Source organism: Lissotriton helveticus, chromosome 3_1 (assembly GCF_964261635.1).
Source record: "Lissotriton helveticus chromosome 3_1, aLisHel1.1, whole genome shotgun sequence".
NCBI classification, from domain to species: domain Eukaryota; kingdom Metazoa; phylum Chordata; class Amphibia; order Caudata; family Salamandridae; genus Lissotriton; species Lissotriton helveticus.
Genome location: NC_136061.1, coordinates 375,114,838 through 375,139,611, shown reverse-complemented (window position 1 = coordinate 375,139,611; position 24,774 = coordinate 375,114,838). Strand labels below are relative to the sequence as shown.

The 24,774-nt window shown below is 47.8% G+C and overlaps 1 protein-coding gene across 1 annotated transcript in view; it reads left to right on the top strand.

Moving 5' to 3' along the window:
- Positions 1 to 24,774, top strand: part of SUPT6H (SPT6 homolog, histone chaperone and transcription elongation factor) — a 1,180,384-nt gene that overhangs the window by 486,653 nt on the left and 668,957 nt on the right. The window contains exon 17 of the mRNA XM_078680107.1: positions 21,152 to 21,344. Within this exon, the coding sequence (XP_078536233.1) occupies positions 21,152 to 21,344 (193 nt within the window). The remainder of the gene's footprint in view (positions 1 to 21,151; positions 21,345 to 24,774) is intronic.

Here is a 24,774-nt window from a genome sequence, read left to right as displayed (position 1 = left end):
TGGCAGCACTGCACTTACAGTGCCCAGGAATGGAACTGGGTACTGTAGGGGTACAGGGCTCATGCACCTGTATCCACACCACTGGCATAGGGGCACCCAGCTAGAGGGGTGACTGAGGTATGCCAGGGCAGTGTGTTGTGGGCATGGCACACAGGGATGTGTGCCATGTTGACTCTTTGTTTTGTTCTGCACCAAGACACTCAGCCTGCAAAGGCAGTGTGTGTGTGTGTGTGTGTGTGTGTGTGTGTCAGGGTACAGGACCCCTAAGGGTGGCACAATAAGTGCTGCAGCCCTTAGGGGCCTTCTCTGGTCACAGTGCCCTGAATTTCCTGGGGTACCATTTACCAGGGGCTGACATGTGGCCGGAGATGGCAATTGGGTTTAGGTTTAAATACAGTTTTAGGGAAGGAACACAGTCCCTGGGCACCTGATTGGCAGGAACCCAGGGCACCCTTGGTCAAAGTACATCAGCAATTCAGCAAAAAGTGGGGGCATACCATGCAAGAAAGATTACACTTTCTCACAAGAATTACTTAAAGGACTATTCGGCTACCTGTGGTAAGATAACCCCGGGGGCTAGGCTCTTGAGGCGCTCAGGACCATAGAGACACTGTCGGTTTGAATGGACTTGGGCTGGGTGACTTGGATACATGAGTGTTTTTTTTTAGGTGGGTTGGTGAGTTTAATTTGAAGCTTTCACAGTTCTTGGTGCACCTGCTGAAGAGGGAGAAGAAACACAGCAAGTCTACTTCTGGTGTGAAGCTGGCTCTGTTGGAGTCCCTCGATGTGCAGATCTGTTTTGCCAGCGATGGTCTTAGGACTAAACACAAGCAAGCCTTGGTGCTTGCAGCAGGGTTCGGTACCCCATTTATTGGTGCAGGCAGCTTCCGGGGTGGATCAGTGTCTCGAAGAATGGATGGATCGATGGGGCTGACCTCCTCTAGAGTTGCTACTGCGTTGGTGGACCTGGTGGTCAGCAGACCGGTGAACTGGACTGTGCAGACGGTGGCTGCAGGAAAGTGGTTCCTCCACTTCAGGGGAGATGCTGACTGGTTGGTAAAATGTTCGCAGCCATCCGTGGCTTTTGGAGGATGCACAGCTGCAGGATGAGTTGGGTCTTTGCAATTGTCGGGATAGGAGTGTGCGAAAGTGTCCTTTTTCTGCATGGAAGCCCTCACCTTTTGCTGAACTGCTGATGTGCTTTGAATGAGTGTGACCTGGGCTCCTGCCAATCGGGTACCCAGGGCCTGAATCCAGAAGGTCTCCCAATCGCGACCAGGAGCTGGTAAAATCTTACCTTAAAAGGCACCCCTGCTCCTGATGCCCCACAGACTTGGGTGGCTCAACCGATGGTGCCTAACCAACCTCCAGCATCCCAACTTACCTCTCCAAGTGGTAGTCACACTCAGAACACCTTCGTCCCCGAGCCTGCAGTGTGTTTGCAAACCAGAGACCCCCCACATTGAATGCTACAGGGCGCCCAACACTGAAACAGCACTCTGCACCCGGCAGCCCCAGTGCCGCTGAGGGTGCATCTTTTGTGCTGGCCTGAACCCCCATTTGTCCAAAGCTTAAGTCCAGGAGCTTTGGTCCCACAACCCAGTGGCCTGCTCGTAAGCAGCCGCCAGCCGGAGGCCCCTATCCCCCATTGGGTATCATTGGGCCTCAGTACTCTGCACCCAGCTGCCCTAGTGCAGCTGAGGGTGTAACAAGAGTGCACCCTTGACTCTGGGGTACCCTTGAGTCTACACCAGGATGCCAACTCCCACAACTGAAAACTTACCTTTGAACCGATAACCCAATGTTAGAGGCATATGAGCTGCAGATTGCACACCTAGTGTTGGGCCCGGATGTTTGCAGTTTGTTGTTGTCCTGAAAAGTTCTTTGAAAGTCACAAGATATGTGACTCCTCCTTTGGACCACATTGCGCATGGGCTCCATCCCCAGATAGTTTTTTTCCGCCATCGGGCTCAGATGTGTTTCCTGTGCTCCGGTTTGGAACCGAATTTCCTCCGGCGCGCAATCCTCACCCAGTTCGACGGTATTGTTTTGATCGCGTTCCACATCGACGCGATTCTTCACCACTTCGAAGTCTTCGATTCCGGTTGTCGACGAAGACCTTCGGGCCTACCTAGGCCTTACTTCCAGGCTCATGGAAAGGACGCCATTCAAAAAGTGTCCTCAATGTGGGTCGAAGTTTCCCCACACCGACCTACATGAATTGTGCAACCTTTGCCTCTCACCGGAGCACGAGGCCAAAGACTGTTCCGCCTGTGCCTCTTTCCGCTCCAAGAAAACGGTCCGGGACCGACGAGCTCGAAGAACTATGGCTCGCTCGTCCGCTTCCGTCCCCGACGACATCTTCGAAGAGGACGTCGACGTGCCAGAACACCAGCACGCTGAAGAGAGTACCAGCTCCTCAGACGCCGAAGACTCCGACGTCGAGGAAGTCACTCCAGCTCAATGGGTCGTAAGTAAGATCGTCGACCCCAACCCTTCCTCGACACCCTCCAAAAAGGCTTCGGGCACACCCTTACCTTCGGGCCCGGTGCACACCGAGAGACTGCTTCCCACTCCCCGTCTTCGGGCCCGGCAAAGAAGCCTACTAAGCCTTCAGCCAGCTCGGGCTCGAGCCAGCCTGTCTCCGGTGCCGATCCTATACCGACACCGAAGAAAAAGCCATCTTCCGCAACCACGCTGACCGTTCCTCCGACACCTAAGCACCCGGTGCCGAAGACTGGCAGCGGCTCATCGATGCCGAAACCGCAATCGGAGCCAAGTAAAAAAAAAAAAAACTAAAGCGCAAGGACACGTTTCGGAACCGAAAAAACACCCGGAACTGAAGAAACCGGTTCCGGTAAAGGACATTTCAAAAGGGCACCCTTCTAAACCAAAAGATCCAAAACCAGCTGCCGACTCGGTGCCGAAAAAAACCTACGGAGCCTAAATCCTCGACGCCGAAGGATTTTCCCTATTCAGGGGAACTTTTCACACCTGATCCTCACCAAAAAACTCTTGTAAAGGATCCTAAGACTGGTCACTTGACTCTCAGCTCCAAGAAGAGACCACTTGAGGCGCCAGCACCTCCACCTCCTCCAAAGAAGAGAGACATTGCAACCTCTCCATTAAGGGTCCCTTCTCCACCACCTCCCCATATTGTTCCTCCTCCTACACCTCACCATTCACCTACACCATCCCCTAATCCAGACGTTGATGCAGACATAGACTCTGATGACACAGGTGGGGGTGCACATTAACCAGCAGGGACCAATAGTCCCCCTCAGTCACCTAATCCATGGGATGATTACAACACCCCTGATGTGCCTTATGTCCCACAAGACGATATATACCCTTCTGTTAATGGTATGTTATGTTAAAGGAATTTGTTAAGCGCACATTCACCAAGCGGTTTCATGCCCTAGACCTTCCCCACCAGAGGACACTATAGGTTTTAACCTACTAGTCCAAAGAGCTGTCTAATATTATGGGGTGGACTTGCACACTGACGCGGTGGAGGAAGATTTCCTACTTGACACTTTTGATAACACACAAAGTTCTACTGCCGTTTTGCTAATGCTTAAGGGTGTCATCAAGCACGGAACAGACGTTTTTAAGGATCCTGTCAGTGCTAGGGTCCTTAATCCTCGCATTGAGAAAAAATATAAAGCTGCCCTCACAGATCCAGTCTATATTAAAGGTCCAGCACCATTATACTCTTTAGTAGTGTCTAATGCAAGTAAACGTGCTAATTCTCAGACATCAGGTGAGGCCTCATCACCAGACAGAATCTAAGCTACTTAATGCCTCCGGCAAAAGAACAGCGTCACAATCCGCTAATATCTGGCGCTTTGCCAATACCCAAGCATTGCTAGCCAGATATGACAGAGCACATTATGATGAACTAGAGTCCATAATGCAACACCTACCAGACAAATACAAAAATAGGGCCAACTAACTTATACAGGAAGGTAAAAATATTACTAATACTTCCATTCGTTGTGCCCTAGATGCTGCAGATACCACCTCAAGGGCAATCAATACCAGCTCCCTACTACGTAGACATGCTTGGCTACGTATTTCAAGTTTTAAACCTGAAGTACAAAACTCCATCCTTAACCAGCCATTTGATGAGACACATTTATTTTGCCCAAATGTCGACGTGTCTTTAGAAAAGATGAAAAAAGACACTGATAAAGCAAAATCTATGGGAGCCTTGCTCCCAGACGTTCTTTTGTGTCATAATTGTTTATTGGAGTTCAAAGATAGGCAATTTCATAGGTCGCTCATCATACAGAGGCAACACTAGAGGCTACTCCTCGGACAGTCCCTCCACTTCTTAAAAGACCCCTAGCCAATCCACATTCACTAAGGGCTACCAAAGAGGGGGGTACAGGGGTAACAACAACAAAGGCAGAGGCAAAACCAACAACTCACGCTCTGCCTCTACCCCTACCCAATGACTTTCCTCCCCTTCCCCCCCAACATTCCACTCCTGTGGGGGGAAAACTGCAACAATTCCTTCCTGCCTGGATCAACATCACTTCAGACAGGTGGGTGCGACAAATTATTCAGTCAGGTTACTGTCTAGAACTAACATCTACCCCCCCCCCCCCCCCAAAAAAAAACACCACCCAAACAGCGTCCAATGTCACAAGAACATCTATCACTGTTAAAGCAAGAAGTAGTATTTCTGCTACAAAAAAGTGCACTAGAACCAGTTCCTCTGCACCAACAAAACAAGGGGGTTTACTCTCTATATTTGCTAATCCCGAAAAGGACGGCTCTCTAAGGCCTATTCTAGACCTCAGACCGCTAAACATATACATACAGTCAGACCATTTTCACATGGTCACACTCCAACAAGTCCTTCCGATCTGGTCACAAAACAACTTCCTTGCTACTTTAGATCTCAAGGACGCATACTTCCACATTCCCATTCACAAGGCTCACAGGAAGTATCTCAGATTTGTGATAGACGGGCAACACTATCAATTTAAAGTACTCCCCTTTGGAGTCACAACAGCACCAAGAGTATTCACCAACTGCTTAGCAGTAGTGGCAGCACATTTACGAAGACAACACATCCATGTCTTCCTGTACCTCGACGACTGGCTCATAAAAGCCAGCTCATACAACCGATGCGTGGAACACACTCATGCCACGATACAGCTACTCCACAAATTGGGGTTCACAATAAACCACGCCAAATCCCATCTACAACCATCCAAGGTACAACAGTACCTCGGTGCCACAATAAACACCTCAACAGCGCTAGCTTATCCCACTCCAGCAAAGACAGCCAGCATGCAAACTCTTCTAGCAAAGTTTCAGCTACAACACTCCCTTCCAGCACGAGTGTTCATGCAACTCATAGGGATGATGGCCTCTTGCATTTTCATAGTGCCCCATGCAAGACTTCAAATACGTCTGCTACAAGAATGCTTATAACATCAATGGAACCAGGCTCAGGTCAATTAACAGACCTAGTGTTGGTAGACGGTCGGACACATCGCTCTCTGCAGTGGGGGATCACCAAAAATCTTTCCAAGGTACGACCGTTCCTAGAGCCAGTTCCTCAGATAATCTTGACTGCGGACGCATCGCTCTCCGGCAGAGGAGCCCACCTCCTGCAACACACCATGCAAGGCAGGTGGACACCGCAACAAAAGTTACTCCACATCAATCATCTGGAGTTACTAGCAATATTCCTAGCACTAAAAGCTTTCCAAAAGCAAGTATCAAGGCTGCGTTAGTCCGCACAGACAACATGACAGCCATGTATTACATACAGAAACAGGGAGGCACACACTCCCTGCAGCTCTCTCAACTAGCACAAGACATATGGCGGTGGGCTATTCCTCAAAACATGTTCCTTCTAGCCCAGCATGTTCCAGGAGTACAGAATACCATAGCGGATCTGTTAAGTCGTCAAACACAACAGACCCATGAGTGGGAACTTCATATACAAGTTCTTCAGCCATACTTTCAGATGTGGGGAAAACCTCACATAGACCTATTTGCCACCCACGAAAACGCCAAATGCCCAAGCTTCGCCGCCAGATATCCACCCCCACTGTCCAAAGGCAATGCGAACTGGATGAACTGGTCAAACAGATTTGTGTATGCTTTTCCACCTCTACCACTCATGCCACTAGTAGTACGCAAACTACAGCAGCATTCTCTCACCCTCATCCTAGTTGCTCCAACATGGGCCAGACAGCCGTGGTACACCACACTGCTACAACTGTCGGTAGTACCACACCAAAAATTGCACCTGTCTCCACACCTCTTAACACAGAACCGCGGAGAGATCAGACACCCGGACTCAGCTCAGCTCAACCTTGCAATCTGGCTCCTGAAATCCTAGAATTTGGATATCTGAACATTCCTCCAGACTGCATGAATGTCATTAAAGAAGCTAGACGTCCAACCACTAGAGCATGTTATGCAGAAAAGTGGAAACGATTTGTAATATATTGTCGCAACAACCATATTAATCCTCTAATGTGTCCATTCAAGACATCATAGGATACTTACTGCATCTCCAAAGATGTAACTTAGCCTATACCTCTATTAGACTACATCTCGCTGCAATAGCAGCATATCTGCAAAACAGACAACATCTATCTCTATTCAGACTGCCTGCCATTAAAGTCTTTATGGAAAGCCTTAAAAGAATAATTCCCCCCAGGGTACCACTTTCACCTGTGTGGAATTTAAATGTCGTTCTCACACGGTTAATGGGACACCCTTCGAATCCTTACACAAATGTGAACTACAATTTTTAACGTGGAAGGTTGCGTTCCTAGTAGCTATTACTTCTATGCGCAGAGTTAGTGAATTACAAGCACTAACCATTCAAGAACCCTTCTTGCAAATGCATCACAATAAGGTAGTTCTGCGTACTAATCCAAAATTCTTGCCCAAAGTCATTTGTCCCTTCCATCTCAATCAATCTGTGGAACTGCCCGTTTTCTTCTCGCAGCCAAAGACAGTAGCAGAAAGAGCTCTTCACACCCTAGATGTCAAAAGAGCATTGCTATACTATATTGAGAGGACACAACCCTTTCGTAAGACAAAACAACTTTTTGTGTATTTCTCACTATCACACAAAGGTAATCCCATTTCAAAATCTGGGATAGCTAGATGGATTGTCAAATGCATACAGATTTGTTACCACAAAGCTAAACGTACGTTATCTGTTCCTCCTAAAGCCCACTCTACAAAAAAAATAGGGGCTTCAATGGCATTTTTAGGGAACATTCCCATAGATGACATCTGCAAAGCAGCTACATGGTCTACACCGCACACATTCACAAAGCATTATTGTGTAGATGTGCAAACCAAACAACAAACTAATGTGGGCCAGGCTGTTCTCAAAACATTATTCCAAACTACTGCAACAGATAGGGGTGGTCGCCGCTAGGGGTGGGTACTGCTATACAATCTATGCACAGTGTGCAATCTGCAGCTCATATGCCTCGAACGGAAAATGCTACTTACCAGTATGCATCTGTTCTTGGCATGTAGAGCTGCAGAGTTGCACACGCCCACCCTCCTTCATGGCTACCCTTGTCTGTTCCAGTATTATCTTAATTAGATACAAACTATATGGGCATCCTTCCTTTTCTTGCAAAGCTCCATCATTTCCCTATGGCGAAAAACAATCTGGGGATGGAGCCGATGCCCATGAGCAATGTGGTCCAAAGAAGGAGTCCCCTATCTCGTGAATCCCAAAGAACTTTTCAGGACAACAACAAACTGCAAACACCCGGGCCCAACACTAGGTGGCGATCTAAGCACAGTGTGCAACTCTGCAGCTATACATGCCAAGAACAGATGCATACTGGTAAGTAGCATTTTCCTTTCCTCCATAGGATAACATTGACTGTATTTCTGTGAAAAGTTTCTAAGTGTGGAGTTGGAAAACCTAAAGAAATTCTTTAAAATTTTACTATTTAACAAGGACGATTTTAGTTGTCTGTTTACAGGAAATGCCCCAGAGTAGTATCCAGCTATGCTACTCTGTAAGAAAAGTAATCTCAAAAGTAACTTACCGGTAATCTTTCTGAAAATCCTTTACAAAGTATATGTACTATATTTACAAAGCATTGCATTTCTCAGAAACCATACTGTAAGTCAAAACAAAGTGCATTTACAATTGCAAGCCAAACTTTTACAAACGGTACATTTACTGCAAAGTACTTAACACTTACATGTGCCGGGCTTGGTTGGTTATAAGAAATAAAAATAACTAAAATAATATTTTTTATTCAAAAACAATTGGTTTGAAGTTGTCTATGGGTGTGTGAATTCATTTGCTGACTGAGTTTTCACAACAAATGCTTAACTCTGTCCTCTGATACTGCCTTACTGCTTGAACACACTACCACAAATGGAGTGAGGTGCTATCTAACTTTACCTTTGCTTACCTATGGGGTTCCACTGGACTCTGTTCACACTATACCTCACTTTGGTATAGTATATACAGAGCCAGCTTCCTACACAGACCAATTGTTTTTGTATGAATATATTCTTTAAGTTATTTTATTTTCTAGAGCCAAGCAAATTTAAATTGCACTGTCAGTTGTCAGAATTTTTTTAGGAAACTCAAACTTAAATCGTTCTTTGAATCCAAAGAAGAAACGACTGACACACACAGTGGAGACACTAACCTCAGAGTAAAGTCTAATTTTATACCACCTCCGTACTCAATACCTCCTGAAATAGCAGCCTTTGAGCAGGCAGTGTACAACGACATCGAGGCATTACAAGCACCCAACTCCTTTAAGAATTTCAGTGCTCTTGAATATCGAGCTCTCCAAGATCTAAAGAACAATAAAGACATCACCATCAAACCGGCGGACAAGGGACGAGGCATTGTCATCCAGAACACGACTGATTATGACAAAGTTTGCCTGACTCTTCTGAACGACAGAACTAACTACACCCCCTTGACAGAGGATCCCACTGCAGAACTCAAAAAGCGTATCAAGGACCTAGTAAAGGAAACAGAAGCAAACGGACACATCTCCAGTCATGAAGCCATTTATCTCACTGCAGGGGAAAGTGTGACACCCTATTTTTACACACTCCCGAAGACACACAAGAACAAAACCCCCCCACTAGGGAGACCAATCGTGTTGGGGATCGGTTCACTCCTGGAACCGTTATCCATGTTCTGTGACTATTTCTTGAAACCCTTCATACAAGGTACCACAATTTACCTTAAAGACACGAAAAGCGTACTACAACTCCTACAAAACTTCACCTTTGAGGAAGGATCGGTCATTCTTGTCACTTTAGACATAGAAAGCCTTTACACCAGTATCCCCCTAGATGACAGCTTGGAAGTTTTGGAATCAGCTCTTGATTCCATCACTTGGGAATATCAGACGCCTAAGGACTTCATCTTAAAATGTGCCTAAATAGCTCTCAAAGAGAATTTTTTCGAATACAAAGGTAAATTATACCTCTAAAGCACTGGGACCTCAATGGGGTGTACTTTTGCCCCCAGTGTAGCGGGATTATACGTCCATGATTTCGAAGTAAAACATATTCTACCTACAGATGGCCCTTTTTCCTCCTCCATAGGATTATGGAGGAGGTATATTGATGACGTCCTCTTCGTTTGGAAGGGCGATGAAATCCTCCTGGAACAATTTTTCACCTGGATTAATACTTTAGACCAAAACTTGAGATTCACCCACTCGTGGAGTAAGCACGAAGTGGTTTTCTTAGATGTCGTCATCACAGTGAAAGATACAACCTTCGCCACAAGAACACACTACAAACCCACTGCCAAAAACAACCTTCTCGAGCTTTCACCCAAGACCTCTTAAAGAGACCTTACCCTACGGCCAATACCTCAGGATCCGGAGAAGTTGCAGTAATATTAGCGACTACCGAGAACAGGCGAATGACCTAACCTCTAAACTGAGATCAATAGGCTACCCAACACATATCCTGGACAAAGGTTACAAACGCGCTAGAAATCAACCCCGCGCAGCATTACTAGAGGACAACTTGAAAGAACGCAAAGACATACCACTAACCTGCGTAACTATATACAGTACTTTGTTAGACGTCATGAAAAAATCAATTAACAAAAACTGGAGTATTATCACCAGCAATAAAAAAACTTGGAATAAACCCCTTTTTTCTTTCAAGAACGGAAGAAGCATTAAGGACTCTCTGGTACACACGCGTCCCAAAACAGAAATTCAGACTACAGAGAGAGCAATCACCGTTGCCTGGGGCCTCCCACCAATTGTCGGACACTACCCCATCTCCTCCTGCCGTGTGTGTCATTTGACCACACACACAAACCAACTGACCCTGGAACCAGGCAAAATATGGACCCAACGAGCTCACACAAATTGTAATTCCACTAATGTGGCCTACCTGATCACCTGCAGGCATGACCACACGCAAGGTAAAACCGAGGATATGTGAGCACCGTAGTAACATCAGGTGCCGCAAGGTCACAACTAAAATGAGTGAACATTTTCTCCTCTTTAACCAAACTACAAACTATCTTAAATGGACAATTGTCGAACAAGTATGTATTGGCAAAAACATCCCCAACATTTTGTTTGAAAAAGAACAACGCTGGGTCTACCGTCCGGGCACCCATTTAGATGGCCTGAATGATGGAATACCATGGGCAACAGTTTTAAAACGGTGACACTTGGTTCGAGGCATGTGGGCTGCTAAATTCATATCTGTAGCATAGATCGCCGCCTAGTGTTGGGTCCGGATGATTGCACATTGTTGTCCTGGAAGAGTCTTCGAAGTATCACGAGATAGGTGGCTCCTCCCCTGGACTACAGTGCGCATGGGCATCGACTCCATCCCCAGATTGTTTTTTTCCGCCATTGGGTTCGGATGTGATTTCGACGTCTCCTGTTCGGAATCGTAAAAGAACTTTATCAAGGCCAAAAGGCCTTCTTGGCACCGTCGGTATTGTTCGCGTTCGGTCCCGTCTATCTTCCAGCTCGTAGAGTCGGATATCCGGGGGGTCGTGAGACTCTTCGGTGATCGGGGCCTAGTCGACGCAGCAAGACTTCGACGGCATGGAGCGGAGTCCATTCAAGAAATGTCCCGTGTGTGGATCCAAGTACCCACACATCGACGTCCATCCTGTGTGCAACAAGTGCCTGTCGCCGGACCATGACGAGGCCAACTGTATGGCCTGTTCCAGATTTCGATCGAAGAAGACGATCAAGCTTCGGCGCGTGGCGCGCCTTGAGGCCCAGCGATCGGCTCGAGCACCGGTGGACATCATTGACGACCCCGCGGAAGACGAGCAAGTGCCTCACCTGCAGATTTCCCCTACCCCGGTGGAGGTCGAGTCCGATGACGGAGCGGACGACCACAGTCCCGACATTGAAGAAATCGTCGAGAAGGTAGGGGACGACGACGAAGCATATGGGGCCATGGAAGATAGCTCGGAGGAAGAGCTATGCCCCGTTCGTACTCTTACAAAGGCTCAGGTCACGGGATCGCCACGCGGCCTTACCCACGACCTTACACCTCGATCCACGGCCCCGCCTTCCGGCTCGGCTACGGACACCTCCGCGGAGCCGCCATTACTGAAACCGAAACCGAAACCCTCGGTACCGGTGAAAACAAAGATGGCCGACACGCCATCGAAACCGAAGACGTCCGCGCCGGCGCCGTCGTCTTCGGGGGCCCCCATACAGGCGCAAGCTGCCGACCAGGCTAAGGTGCCGAAGGTGGTTAAGGAGCCCAGCTCGAAGAAGCCCATCGGTTCGGAGTCTACCAAGGGAGACAAGCCGACGCCCAAGAAGACTGCCGAGCCTACATCGGGAAAGTCTGTCGCGCCGAAGACCAAGGGGCCTGTTGACGCGAAGTCGGTGAAGGCCGCAGAGCCGAGGTCTGAGGCCGTAACCCCTAAAGGAAAACAGATCGATCCGAAGCCATCGGCATCGACGTCTACGGTAGTGGACAGTGATCGAAGCGCACCAGTCCAGAGTGCTCCTGAGCCTCGACCGGACAAACACAAGTCGGCCACGCTCGGGTCTTCCCCAGGGGTGGACCACGGACATCAGTCGGATCGACGAAACCGTCCGCTTCCTTTACGAAGCAGGTCTCGGACTCCCTCAAGCGCCTTAAGGACAAGGCTTTGGCATCGGAACCGAAGACTCCTTCCGCACCGAAGCTAACAGACGCACAGAAGACCACATCGGCACCACTCGTCTACACGTTGCCGCCTAAGGTGGCGCCGAAGTTCTTTGCACCGCGGTCGGTGCCCAAGGACACCGTGTCGACGTCCACTCCAACGGCTGGGACTGTGGGTCATCGACACCCTTTGGTTGAAGAACGGTCGGAGCATTTCATCGATGCCGACACCGGGAAACTCACGCTATACAAGAGGAAGATTACTTCACAACCTTTGCAGTCCTTTACCATTCCTCTGAAACGTAAAAAGCCTGCAGCAGACACCCCAGTTCTGGTGGAGCAGATTCTTCCTCAGCATAGGCGGAGTGCAACACCATCACCCACATACTCCGATGGGGATGGAGGGGACCAAGATGAGGAGTACAACTTCCCTGCTCATACAGATCCTGATGAGCTGCAGGACTCATGGATGGATACTGGTGATCAAGGGGACCAGCAGACGGTCCAGGATCCCCAGGTCTATAACGTAAAGCCATCCCCCACAGAGGACTCTGCGGCATTTAATGCCTTAATCGAAAGGGCAGCTACAAACCATAAGGTGGAGATGCATGCTGACCCCGTGGAAGTGGACTTCCTTTTTGACACTTTCTCTACTGCTGAAAAAACTGTCAAGACTCTCCCAATGTTGAAAGGGGTCCTGAAGCATGCCGCAGACATTTTCAAGGAACCCACAAGATCCCGGGTGGTAAACCCACGCATTGAGAAGAAATACAGACCGGCACCTGGCGACCCCACTTACATACGGGGCCAGTTGCCTTTGGACTCTTTGGTGGTCTCTAATGCCCGCAAGAAGGCAAACTCCCAAACGACGGGTGAAGCTCCTCCCCCAGACAAAGAGTCAAAAGTGCTGGAGGCATCTGGGAAGAGGGTGGCAGCTCAGGCGGCCAACATATGGCGCATCTCAAACACGCAAGCTCTGTTGGCCAGATACGATAGGGCACACTACGACACCCTAGAGCAGCTGTTACAACACCTCCCAGACCAGTTTAAAGAGGGAGCTGAAATGCTTATCCAGGAGGGGAAGCTCATCTCCAACGCTGCTATAAAGTGTGCGCTGGATGTTGCGGACACAGCAGCGAGAGCGATCAACACTAGTGTAATGTTGAGGCGTCAGGCGTGGCTCCGCATCTCGGGATTCAAGCCAGAGATACAAACTACTATCCTCAACCAGCCCGTTAATCCAGACAGGTTGTTTGGCCCAGAGGTGGACACCACCCTGGAGAAGATCAAGAAAGATACCGAGACTGCCAAGTCCATGGGAGCTCTCCAGTCACAACAATTTAGAGGGCACACTTTTCGTCGCTCAGGCGCTCGAGGTGTTAACAGAGGGCACATGTCGCAGCAGACGCCATTCAATAAAAGTGGTGCGCAATCCTCCTACGGCAAGCAGGGCAGAGGTGGATACAGAGGAAACAGTGCCAAGGGTAGAGGCCGAGGCAACAACAGTTCCCGTTCCTCTGCCGCCAACAAACAGTGACTCCCTGTCACTGCCCCCCGACCATCCAACACCTGTCGGGGGGAGACTCCAACAGTTCCTGCCCGTCTGGAAGTCTATCACCACAGACAGGTGGATCAGGAAACTTATCCAGTTCGGCTATTGTTTAGAACTGACATCCACCCCACCACCCATGCCCCCAAAACACCGTCCTATGTCAGCAGAGCACTTGCACTTATTGCAGCAGGAGGTTCTGGTGATGCTGCAAAAAGGCGCGATAGAGCTTGTGCCAGTGGAGGAAGAAGGCACAGGGGTTTATTCCCTGTACTTCTTAATCCCAAAAAAGGACGGCTCACTCAGACCGATTCTAGACCTGCGCCCCTTGAACCAGTACATTCTTTCAGAACACTTCCACATGTTGACACTGCAGCAGGTTCTCCCCTTGTTACAACAGGGGGACTTCCTCGCAACCTTGGATCTCAAGGATGCTTACTTTCACATACCACTCCACCCATCCCACAGAAAGTACCTCAGGTTCACCATCCAAAACAGGCATTACCAGTTCAAGGTACTCCCCTTCGGAGTGACCACCGCTCCCAGAGTGTTCACAAAATGTCTGGTGACAGTGGCGGCACACCTCCGGAGACAGGGTATACATGTCTACCCTTATCTGGACGACTGGCTCGTGCAGGCAAAGTCAGCCCAGCAGTGCGCCGCAGACATGTCCCACACCATTCACCTCCTTCACAGTCTAGGATTTACACTGAACTACCCGAAGTCACACCTTCAGCCGGCCCATGTGCGGCAGTATTTAGGCGCGACGATCAATACCCTGGCTGCCACAGCTCAGCCAAACACAGCGAGGATCGACAACATCCAGGCGCTGATCCAAAAGTTCAGGCCGCACCACTCACTCCCAGCGAGAGTGTTCATGCAGTTGATAGGCATGATGGCCTCCTGCATCTTCATAGTCCCGCACACGAGACTCCATATGCGTCCGCTCCAAGAATGCTTAGCGCATCAGTGGACTCAGGCTCAAGGACAGCTAAACGACCTAGTGTTGGTGACGGGTCGGGCATACAGCTCTCTGCATTGGTGGAATCCACACAACCTTTGCAAGGGCCGACCGTTCCAGGAGCCTGTGCCACAGATTACACTAACGACGGACGCATCTCTCCAGAGATGGGGGGCTCATGTGCTCCACTATACAGTGCAGGGGCTATGGACAACGCAATTGAGGAAGATGCACATCAACTACTTGGAGCTGATGGCAATCTTCATGGCACTCAAGTCCTTCAAAGTCCATCTGTGCAACAAAGTTGTGTTGATCCGGACGGACAACATGACAGCCATGTACTACATTCAAAAGCAGGGAGGTACGCACTCTCCACAGTTGTCTCATCTGGCTCAGAGCATGTGGAAGTGGGCCATTCAGAGGAACATCTTCCTCATGGCGGAACACCTCCCGGGCACAGACAATCAGATGGCGGATCTGCTCACCAGATGCACGAGTGGGAGTTACATCCATCAGTACTCTGCCCGTACTTCCAGCAGTGGGGTCATCCAGAGATAGACCTGTTTGCCACGGAGGAAAACGCAAAATGCCAAAGCTTTGCCGCCAGGTTCCCTCACCCACTATCGCAGGGCAATGCGATATGGATGAACTGGTCAGGCAGATTTGCGTACGCTTTTCCCCCAGCGCCTCTCATTCCGCTGGTGGCAAAAAAGCTGAAGCAACACTCGCTGACGCTCATCCTAGTTGCTCCAACGTGGGCGCGACAACCGTGGTACACCACGTTCCTCGAACTCTCCGTCGTACCACATCAAAGACTGCACCTCACACCCGGCTCTTAACGCAGAACCGTGGCGACATTCAGCACCCAGATCCGCAGCAGCTCAATCTGGCGATCTGGCTCCTGAGGTCTTAGAGTTTGGCTACCTTGATTTGCCCCCTGAATGCATGGACATCATCCGGGAGGCGAGGAAGCCCACTACCAGAGCTTGCTATGCAGCAAAATGGAAGCGGTTTGTCATCTACTGTACCGAGCACGCTATCAACCCGCTCGATGCATCCATTCCTAATATCATCTGCTATCTGTTGCATCTTTACAAATGCAATCTAGCATACGCTTCCATTAGGATACACTTATCCGCAATAGCGGCTTATCTCCAAAACAGGCAGCATCTCTCTGTCTTCAGGGTGCCTGCCATTAAAGCATTCCTGGAAGGGCTGAAGCGGGTCATCCCTCCCAGGACCCCGCCAGCTCCTGTGTGGAACCTCAATGTGGTGCTCACCAGATTGATGGGTCCCCCATTTGAACCTCTGCATTCATGTGAGCTTCAGTTCCTCACGTGGAAAGTGGCTTTTCTCATTGCCATAACGTCTCTACGACGTGTTAGTGAGCTACAGGCGCTCACCATTCAAGAGCCATTTATACAAATTCATTCAAACAGGGTGGTGCTGCGCACTAACCCCAAATTTCTCCCTAAGGTGGTGTCGCAGTTTCATGTCAATCAAACTATCGAACTGCCCGCATTCTTTCCCAACCCGGAAACGGTAGCAGAAAGGATGCTCCATACGCTTGATGTCAAAAGAGCGCTTATGTACTACATTGACAGAACACAACCTTTTAGAAAGACACAGCAACTCTTTGTTGCCTTCGCAGCCCAGCGTAAAGGCAACCCCATTTCCAAAGCAGGAATAGCCAGGTGGATCGTTAAGTGTATTCAGATTTGCTATCAGAAGGCTAAGCGCACTTTAACGGTCCCCCCAGAGCACACTCCACACGCAAGTTGGGGGCCTCCATGGCATTCCTGGGTAACATTCCTTTAGAAGACATTTGTAGGGCAGCCACATGGTCTACACCACATACGTTTACCAAACATTACTGTGTAGATGTGCATTCCAAGCAGCAGGCAGCTGTAGGACAGGCTGTTCTCAACACTTTTTCAGACTTCTGCAGCTGGCACGGGCGGCCGCCGTTAATGGAGGGACTGCTATGTATTCTATGCTACAGATATGAATTTAGCTGCCCACATGCCTCGAACTGAATATGCTACTTACCAGTATGCATCTGTTCTTGGCATGTAGGGCTGCTAACATTCATATCGCCCTCCCTCCTCCCCGGCGCCCGTAGCGGCTGCAGACTTTTCTTGCATTTAATCTCTAGCATGGCCATCACTTTCACTGTTAAACTCCATCTTTGCCACAATGGCTAAAAACAATCTGGGGATGGAGTCGATGCCCATGCGCACTGTAGTCCAGGGGAGGAGCCACCTATCTCGTGATACTTCGAAGACTCTTCCAGGACAACAATGTGCAATCATCCGGACCCAACACTAGGCGGCGATCTATGCTACAGATATGAATGTTAGCAGCCCTACATGCCAAGAACAGATGCATACTGGTAAGTAGCATATTCAATATGATTGCCTAATATGAGTGTACCACAACTTTAGCTTTCTCATATGGCATATGCACACACCAAACCGAGCCCTTGAATACACTAAACGTTCACCTGGCACCCTCATCCACATCTTGAGAGGACCCAAGTCACTCATTCTATCTAAAGACTCTCAAGAAAGTGGAGCACCATCCGTGTACCCCCACACATCATGGATGTACAAAAATGGTCAAGTAAATGGTGAAGCAACTTTGACTGTTTAGATGTCTCTCTGCACTGGCACTAAATATACATTCCGTCACCTTAGCCTTCCATTCACTATCATAATATCTAATTACGACTGAACCTTGGTCCCAGTGAGTGCCTGTCCGCTTTCCCGTCACGTTTGTTATCCCGTTCTGTACTGCTGGATAAAATGCTGTACCATTATATCCTTTCACTTTTAATCCTTCTAAATTCTCTCTTGATAAAATTTCACGAGAGTAAAGTGACCGCGGGTACAAAGTCAGAGTTTCAGCCTCAGGACCGACGTCACACCATGACGCGGTCCCTGATTGGCTACACACACGCAAGCCCACGCAAGCCACACCCCCGTGTACCGCGGGCTCCCGGAGATCGCTTCCGGGTTCTATTCCCCACAGAGACTACTTCTACCAAGCCGTCTGAACCGACCATTATCCACGAGGTCTGGTCAGAGGCTACGCGCAGGTATCGAGCGGGTGGTAGGCGTTGCGGGCGTGAGTTCCTTCCCCGCATCATAGAGCTAAGTACTTGCGCAATGATTGCACTGTTTCCTATGCCGTATTTCTAAATCTTCAACCCCATTTTCCTCCCCATGACAGGGTGTGCCATTGTCACCTCCACCCCCCTCCCGTGACCTATGGGGCGTGGATCTTTTACATAACAAGTGAGAGTTTAATTGTAATGTTGTTATAATCATCACCATATGAGCCGGGTCATGCTATTGTCACCACGAATCACCGGCCCCGTATTTACCGGCCCATTGATCTGTAACCAACACGATTACCGGTATAACGCCAAAATCGGCGTCCAGGTGCTTTTAACAGTTTACTTGCATGCACCCTTACTGGCACGTTTCAACAAGGCCAGCCCCACTGTGTCAAAATACGATTACAGTTATGATTGAGCAACCACTCCTCGAGTGGTTAACCAGAAGCACATCCCATAGAGCATGGTCTTATTCTGTTCAAATCAGCACAAGAAAACTAAAACTAATTACGTGTTTTGTCTTCTTTATATGTCTGTATGTCCCTTTTTCACAGACTACACAGGTTCCTCTTATTTTTGAAGTCGCTTACCCCACAAAAAACCTGTTGGTTTGTTTTTTCACTTTGCACCACTTTTTCATCAACTTTTTAACTTTCACGCCCTCTGGTCAGGGTGGGCCTTAGCGTGCTCATACCGCCTAGGTACACTCCCCATGGTCCTGACGAATGCCCAGTAAATCACACATAGACGGGCAGAAACATGTTGACCCCACTTTAAGTACAAATAACCTAACAATTAATTTGGTAGTGTCCACACATACTGTTTTCATTATGTCAGATTGGCCACAGAATTAACAATTTTCTATGTGATACACAATCTGTACATTTTTAACTTTTCACAACGACACCTCTCTCACAAAAACCAGCTCCGCAGTAAATCTGGCGTTCAAGCACACCGGGGAAGCATTCGGCTTCTCCCGGTGGGCCCGATGATGAAGCATGTCACCATCCAGGATGGTGAGTGAGGGCTTTCTAAACAAATCAAACTGATTTGTTTCTCACCCATTGTCTCCCATATGTGCCTCTACATATGTATTGATCTACCCTCTTCTGTTGTTTATAATAGAACCAAGCAAGCCTGGCACAGGTAAGCAATACATACTTTACAGTAGTAATGCAGTTTGTAAACAGTTTGAATTGAAATTGTATATGCTCTTTGTTTTGACTTGCAGTATGGTTTCAGAGAAATTCAATACTTTGTAAATACAGTACATAGACTTGAATGGGCTTTTCAGTACAATTACAGGGAAGTTACTTTTGAGATTACTTTTCTTAATCAGAGTAGTGTACTTGGATACTACTCTGGGACATTTCCTGTAAACAGGTAAGTAAAATCGTTTTGTTAGTTGGTGCAATTTTAAAGAATTTCTTTAGGTTTTCAAACTCCACACTTGGAAACTCTTCACAGAAAAGCAGAGGTGCCTGATGTGTCCTGCTCAAGGCGAAGGTGTCTCTAGAGCCCAGCCAAGCCAACAGACTTCAAGGGCAAGCTGACTGGCTTCCTGATCGCAGCACAGGAATACAATTGAGGAAGCCTTCCTGGGCAAGTTGGTAGCCCAAAGTCTTGAAGCCCCTACCCCTGCCGCCGTGCAGCACCTAGGACCAAGATCCGATGCAGAGAGTTGCACCTCGAGTCACTGAACCCGGTAGTGCTGTCGGAGAGCTGCTGAAGGAGGGTTAAAGACCCAGGAAGGATTGACTTTTGACTGCAACACAGGGCAACTGGCAGTCCACTGGCGACTGGACTTCCGCCAGGCCATAGAAAACCTCATGGGACGTCGACCCTGCAACAAAGACCCTTGCACCATCTTTGTAGACCAAGGAATTCCTGCAGCAAGACCCCCATTGACGGTGTCCCATCCTTGGAGCATTTTCAGTATCCTTCACCCCTTGCATCAGGATCCAGCCATAGGAATCCATAGCTATGTGGTTAAAGTGCCTGGATCTGCTGGAGTACCACTGCTACTGTGGAGGTAACTGATTCTAAGGACCCTGCTGGTCCCCCTGAATAGTTATCTGCGCGAGTACGTTGCTACAAGTACTTCTACCCAACTGCATAGATACTTACTCAAGTTTTCCTTGAAAAGATTTCTAGGTGTCTAATTCGTTGAATTTTCTAAGGCTTATTCGTGGTTGAGTGAAAATGCTTTAATTTATTTTTTCTTGTAAAACCCACATCCCAAAACCCTCTTGTGGATCATTTTTGTTGTGGTGTCTAAATTCTTATAAAATTAATATATTTTTGTAAATTAGTGTAGAATTTCTTATGTGTTGTAGATTTTGTCTTCAATTGTTTTGGTGCTGTTTAATATGTAACACTTGTTTCTCTGTGTAAGCCTTGCTGCTCAGTTCCATCGCTACCCAGGATTAACCTGAGGGTTTGACAGGTGAAACCTACTGCACCTCAAGGCTTTGTATTACACGGTGCGGTCACACAACCACACCATGTAATGCACTCCATTTCCAGTAGCCAATTCAAAGTTGGATATTGGTCGCAAGGAAGAAAGAGGGAAGTGGTGGCTTTCACTCTGGCATGGGAAACTGTGCTATTACAGAGTGAAAGTCTTGGAAGTCTCTTTCGCTGTAACAAACATTTGTAGGAGCAGTGTGTTCTTACGTCCTTGAGTCAGTCCAGAAAGTAACTTATGCCCAGAATCTTCACCTACAGAGTTTGGCTTGCTTTGTCGTGGTGTTCACCCACCCAGTCCTGGGAAACATCCTGTATTGTTATAACCAACATGTGGTCAGAACTAATCCTTTCATTCCCTAACGGGGATCCTTCCCATCTTTCCCACTACATGAAGGGGCCTATACTAAAACTATCAAGTGTGTGCTTTACTTGTATTTTTTATCTCAGTATTTAAACCAGAGAAGGTCTAATGACAGACTGTTCATGTTTAATGCAGACAAGTATCTGACATTTGTTCCTTCTAATATTGTAATTGCTTACTTGCCTCTTCTCTTTTTATGTATGTGAGGTTATGGAACTGGTAATACATTGAGGGCTTTGAGTGTAGTTGACAGTGCCATGCTACATCTAAATCTCCAATGCCTACCACTACCTTCGCTGTTTGATTTGACTACCACAGAAGAAGGTAGTGCTCAAATTACGTAACTTGAACCAGCTGGATTGTAGTAGTATTGGTTGCCCTGGGACCTTAGTGATATGCACTCCCAATACTGTCAAGTACGCATCAACGCTAATTGATTCCATAAGAAGGCCCTAATTTTCAAACCTAAGTGTTTGAGTTGCTATAAAGATAACGTTTTTGTCACAATGTCCTGATAAAAACATCAGACTCTTGTTTGTTCTCTAATAGTTGTACTGACCAGACATATTTTGAGGAGATCAAGCAGTTCTATTATCGAGATGAATTCAGCCACCAGGTGCAAGAGTGGAACCGGCAGCGAACCCTGGCCATCGAACGGGCCCTGAAACAGTTCCTCTATCCACAGATGGGGAAAGAGCTGAAGAACAAGCTTACAATTGAGGCCAAGGAGTTCGTTATCAAGGTAAGTGCTCCCTAATTAATTGCCTGGTGAGGATGTGGCCTTGTTACGGGCTCACACCCGGGTCCAATCCAAGAAAAGGAAATAGCCTTAAACTTTTAGGCATTTTATAACACCACGTGAAAGCTGTGTGTGGATCTTTGACTTTGTGTGGTTTCTTTTCTCACAACATTTTATAGTGGTTTGCTTTTGGTACTCTGGCAATTTCACTGCCAGCTTAGATGATTTTCTCATCGATGTGTGATTCTGCTGCATGTGAGAGTTAGTGAATGTCTTACAAGTGATATGATGTGATGTGCAGGGACGTGATACTGTGGTCAATGTTAACCAGTGTCTGCAAAAACCTACCCGTTCTATCACATTACATTTTTTTGTTGTTGTGAGAAATAACTCCTGTTTACCAGAAAGTTTGGTTCATGAGGGTGTTGTGAGAAAGTGGCTCCATATACATTGTTCCAGAATAAGGTACAGTGTGTATAGAGTCCACAAACCCAAGAGGTGTAACAGAGGTTAAAGCAAGGTGTGACCTTACTCTCAAAAGTGGTAGCTTGGTCGAGCAGTAAGGCAGTATCAGAGGACAGTGTAAAGCATTTGCTGCACACAGTCAGCAAAAGGTTTCACACACTCAAAGACTGAACTCCAAGCCAATTGTTTTTATATCAAGAGATATAGTGGTTTTATGTTCGAGGCATATGAGCTGCAGATTCTACACTTTAGATTAGATCGCCACCTGGTGTTGGGCTCGGATGATTGTATGTTGTTGTCGTCTTGGAAGAAGTCTTTTGTAGTCACGAGATAGGTGACTCCTCCCTTGGACGATAGTGCTCATGGGCATCGGCTCCATCCTTAGATTGTTTTTTTCTGCCACTGGGTTCGGATGTAATTTTTCTGCTCTGCTCCGGTTCGAAATCTACTTTCGACGCGTAAAAACGTATTCAAACTTTCCCAAACTACTTTCGATATCGATAAACTAGACCCCATCAGCTCGATTCCGGTCGTCGACGCGGGCCGTTGGGCCTATCCACGCCGTGAGGCCTACACCTCATGGAAAGGATGCCATTTAAAATATGCCCCGAGTGTGGAGCAAAGTTTCCACACAGTGACCATCACGAGGTCTGTAACCTATGCTTATCACCAGAACACGACGAATCCAGCTGTAAAGCCTGTGCATCCTTTCGATCCAAGAAGACCATTCGAGATCGGAGGGCCTGTCGACACGACATGCAGAGATCGGCTCCGGGAACCAGTGGACATCTTCGACGAAGAAGTTCCGCTAGTCCCCGAAGGAGATTCAGACGATCTCCAAATTGTATCCGGGGCAGACGACTCCGATGACTCCATACCATCGGGTCAGCGCGTGAGTACTACTGCCCCTGCCCCATACCCAGCACCCAAATCGAAGGCAAAGGTCAACACTCCGCCTCCGGGGCACAGTCGCAACCGAAAAACCACTTTGAAAGCCCCGCCATCGAACCCGGCTCCGAAGAAAATGCACAAGCCTTCCGGTAGCTCCTTACCGAGCAAGCCGCACGTGCCGATCCCACCAGCTCCCTCGGCACCGAAACCGAAAGAAGTCCAGGCTCCGATACGTTGACTTCTAAAGACAAAACTATGAAGCCAGCGTCTGCTGCCACGAGGCCGACGAGACCAGCTTCTACTCCAAAGCCAATATCTTCGGTACCGAAACCTACAAGGCCTGATTCCGATGCGCACAAGCCCTCGAAACAGCCTACGACTCCGAAAACAATACCTTTGGTGCCGAAATCTACGCCAAAGGACACAATAACTCCTAAGGCTAAAGAAGAGCAGCAACCACGCCCGGAACCTAAAAAATTGGCGCCAGCAAAGGTTCCGCAAGGAGAAGACCTTTTCCAACCTGATCCTCTAGAAAAGAAGATCTACCTTGACCCAAAGACAGGTCATGTATCCACTACACCACACAGGAAGAGGAAGTCAGACACAGCACCTACACCTGCAGTGCCTGTCAAGGAGGACTCTGCCACATCTCCTATGCACCCTTTTTCTCCTATACTTCCTTCTCCTTCATCTCCTGTTCCTCTTAACATTTCACCTCAAAATTCTCCTGAAAACTCTCCTCCTCATTCGTCTCCACATACACCTCCAATTGATGATGAGTATAGCATAGGGGGAGTGGTAGACCCAGATGGGCCTTTTCTCTACCCTATTGATGATCCAGATTGGGAGTACCCAAACCTACAAGATGTGCCAGATTTTCCTGACCCACATTCATATCCATCAAAACCTTCTCCCCCAGAAGACAATATTGTTTTTAGCCACTTACTGAATAGGGCTGCCATCTATCATGGGGTCACCATGCATTCAGATGAGGCAGAGGAAGACTTTTTATTAGGTACGTTTGAACAATCACAAAAGTCTGTTCAAATTCTGCATATGAATAAAGGGGTCATCAAACATGCTCCAGAAGTATTTAAAGATCCTGTACGTTCTAGGATTCTAAACCCTAGAATTGAGAAAAAGTACAGGCCTGCTCCTGTGGATCCTGCCTACATTAAAGGACAGCTACCCTTAGATTCCCTAGTCGTGTCAAATGCAAGAAAAACAGCAAACTCACAGACATCAGGTGAAGCACCACCCCCTGATAAAGAATCTAAGGTGATAGATGCTTCAGGTAAAAGGATAACTGCACAAGGTAGCAATACTTGGCGTATAGCTAACACACAAGCCCTCCTTGCAAGATATGACAGGGCTCACTATGATCAGTTAGAGACACTACTACAACATCTACCTGACCAATATAAGGCGCAGGCAAACAACCTTGTACAATAAGGCAAGTTAATTTCAAATGCCTCAATCAAGTGCGCACATGATGTAGCAGACACTGCATCTAGAGCTGTAAACACTAGTGTCCTACTTAGACGTCATGCGTGGCTACGCATTTCAGGATTTAAGCAGGAAGTGCAAACTACCATCTTAAATCAGCCATTCAACCAACATCAATTGTTTGGACCAGAGGTAGACACAGCACTTGAGAAATGAAGAAAGACACCGATACAGCCAAATCTATTGGAGCTTTGCAATCCACACAAGCTAGAGGCTCCTTTCGTCGCTCCTTCTATAGAGGAGGCTCCAAACAGACTGGAGCAGACAAGCTGGCCTCACGGCTAAGGCGCTCGACCTCGGGATCTGGGTTCGAGTCTCGGTAACGACGCCAAAACCTCTTGTGATTCTGGGCAAATCACTTAATCTCCCCGTGCCTAAAAATGAAAGTGTGTCCTCATGTAAAAAAAAAAAAATTAAAAAAAACCTAAGTTGTGCTATGTAAAGCGCTCTGATACCTGATTCGGTTCGGGTCTAGTTCGCGCTATATAAAACTCCACAAAAAAAATAAATATACAGATTCCTTCACATCCAATACACAGACATCCTCCAGTAAAGGATATTTTATAGGAGT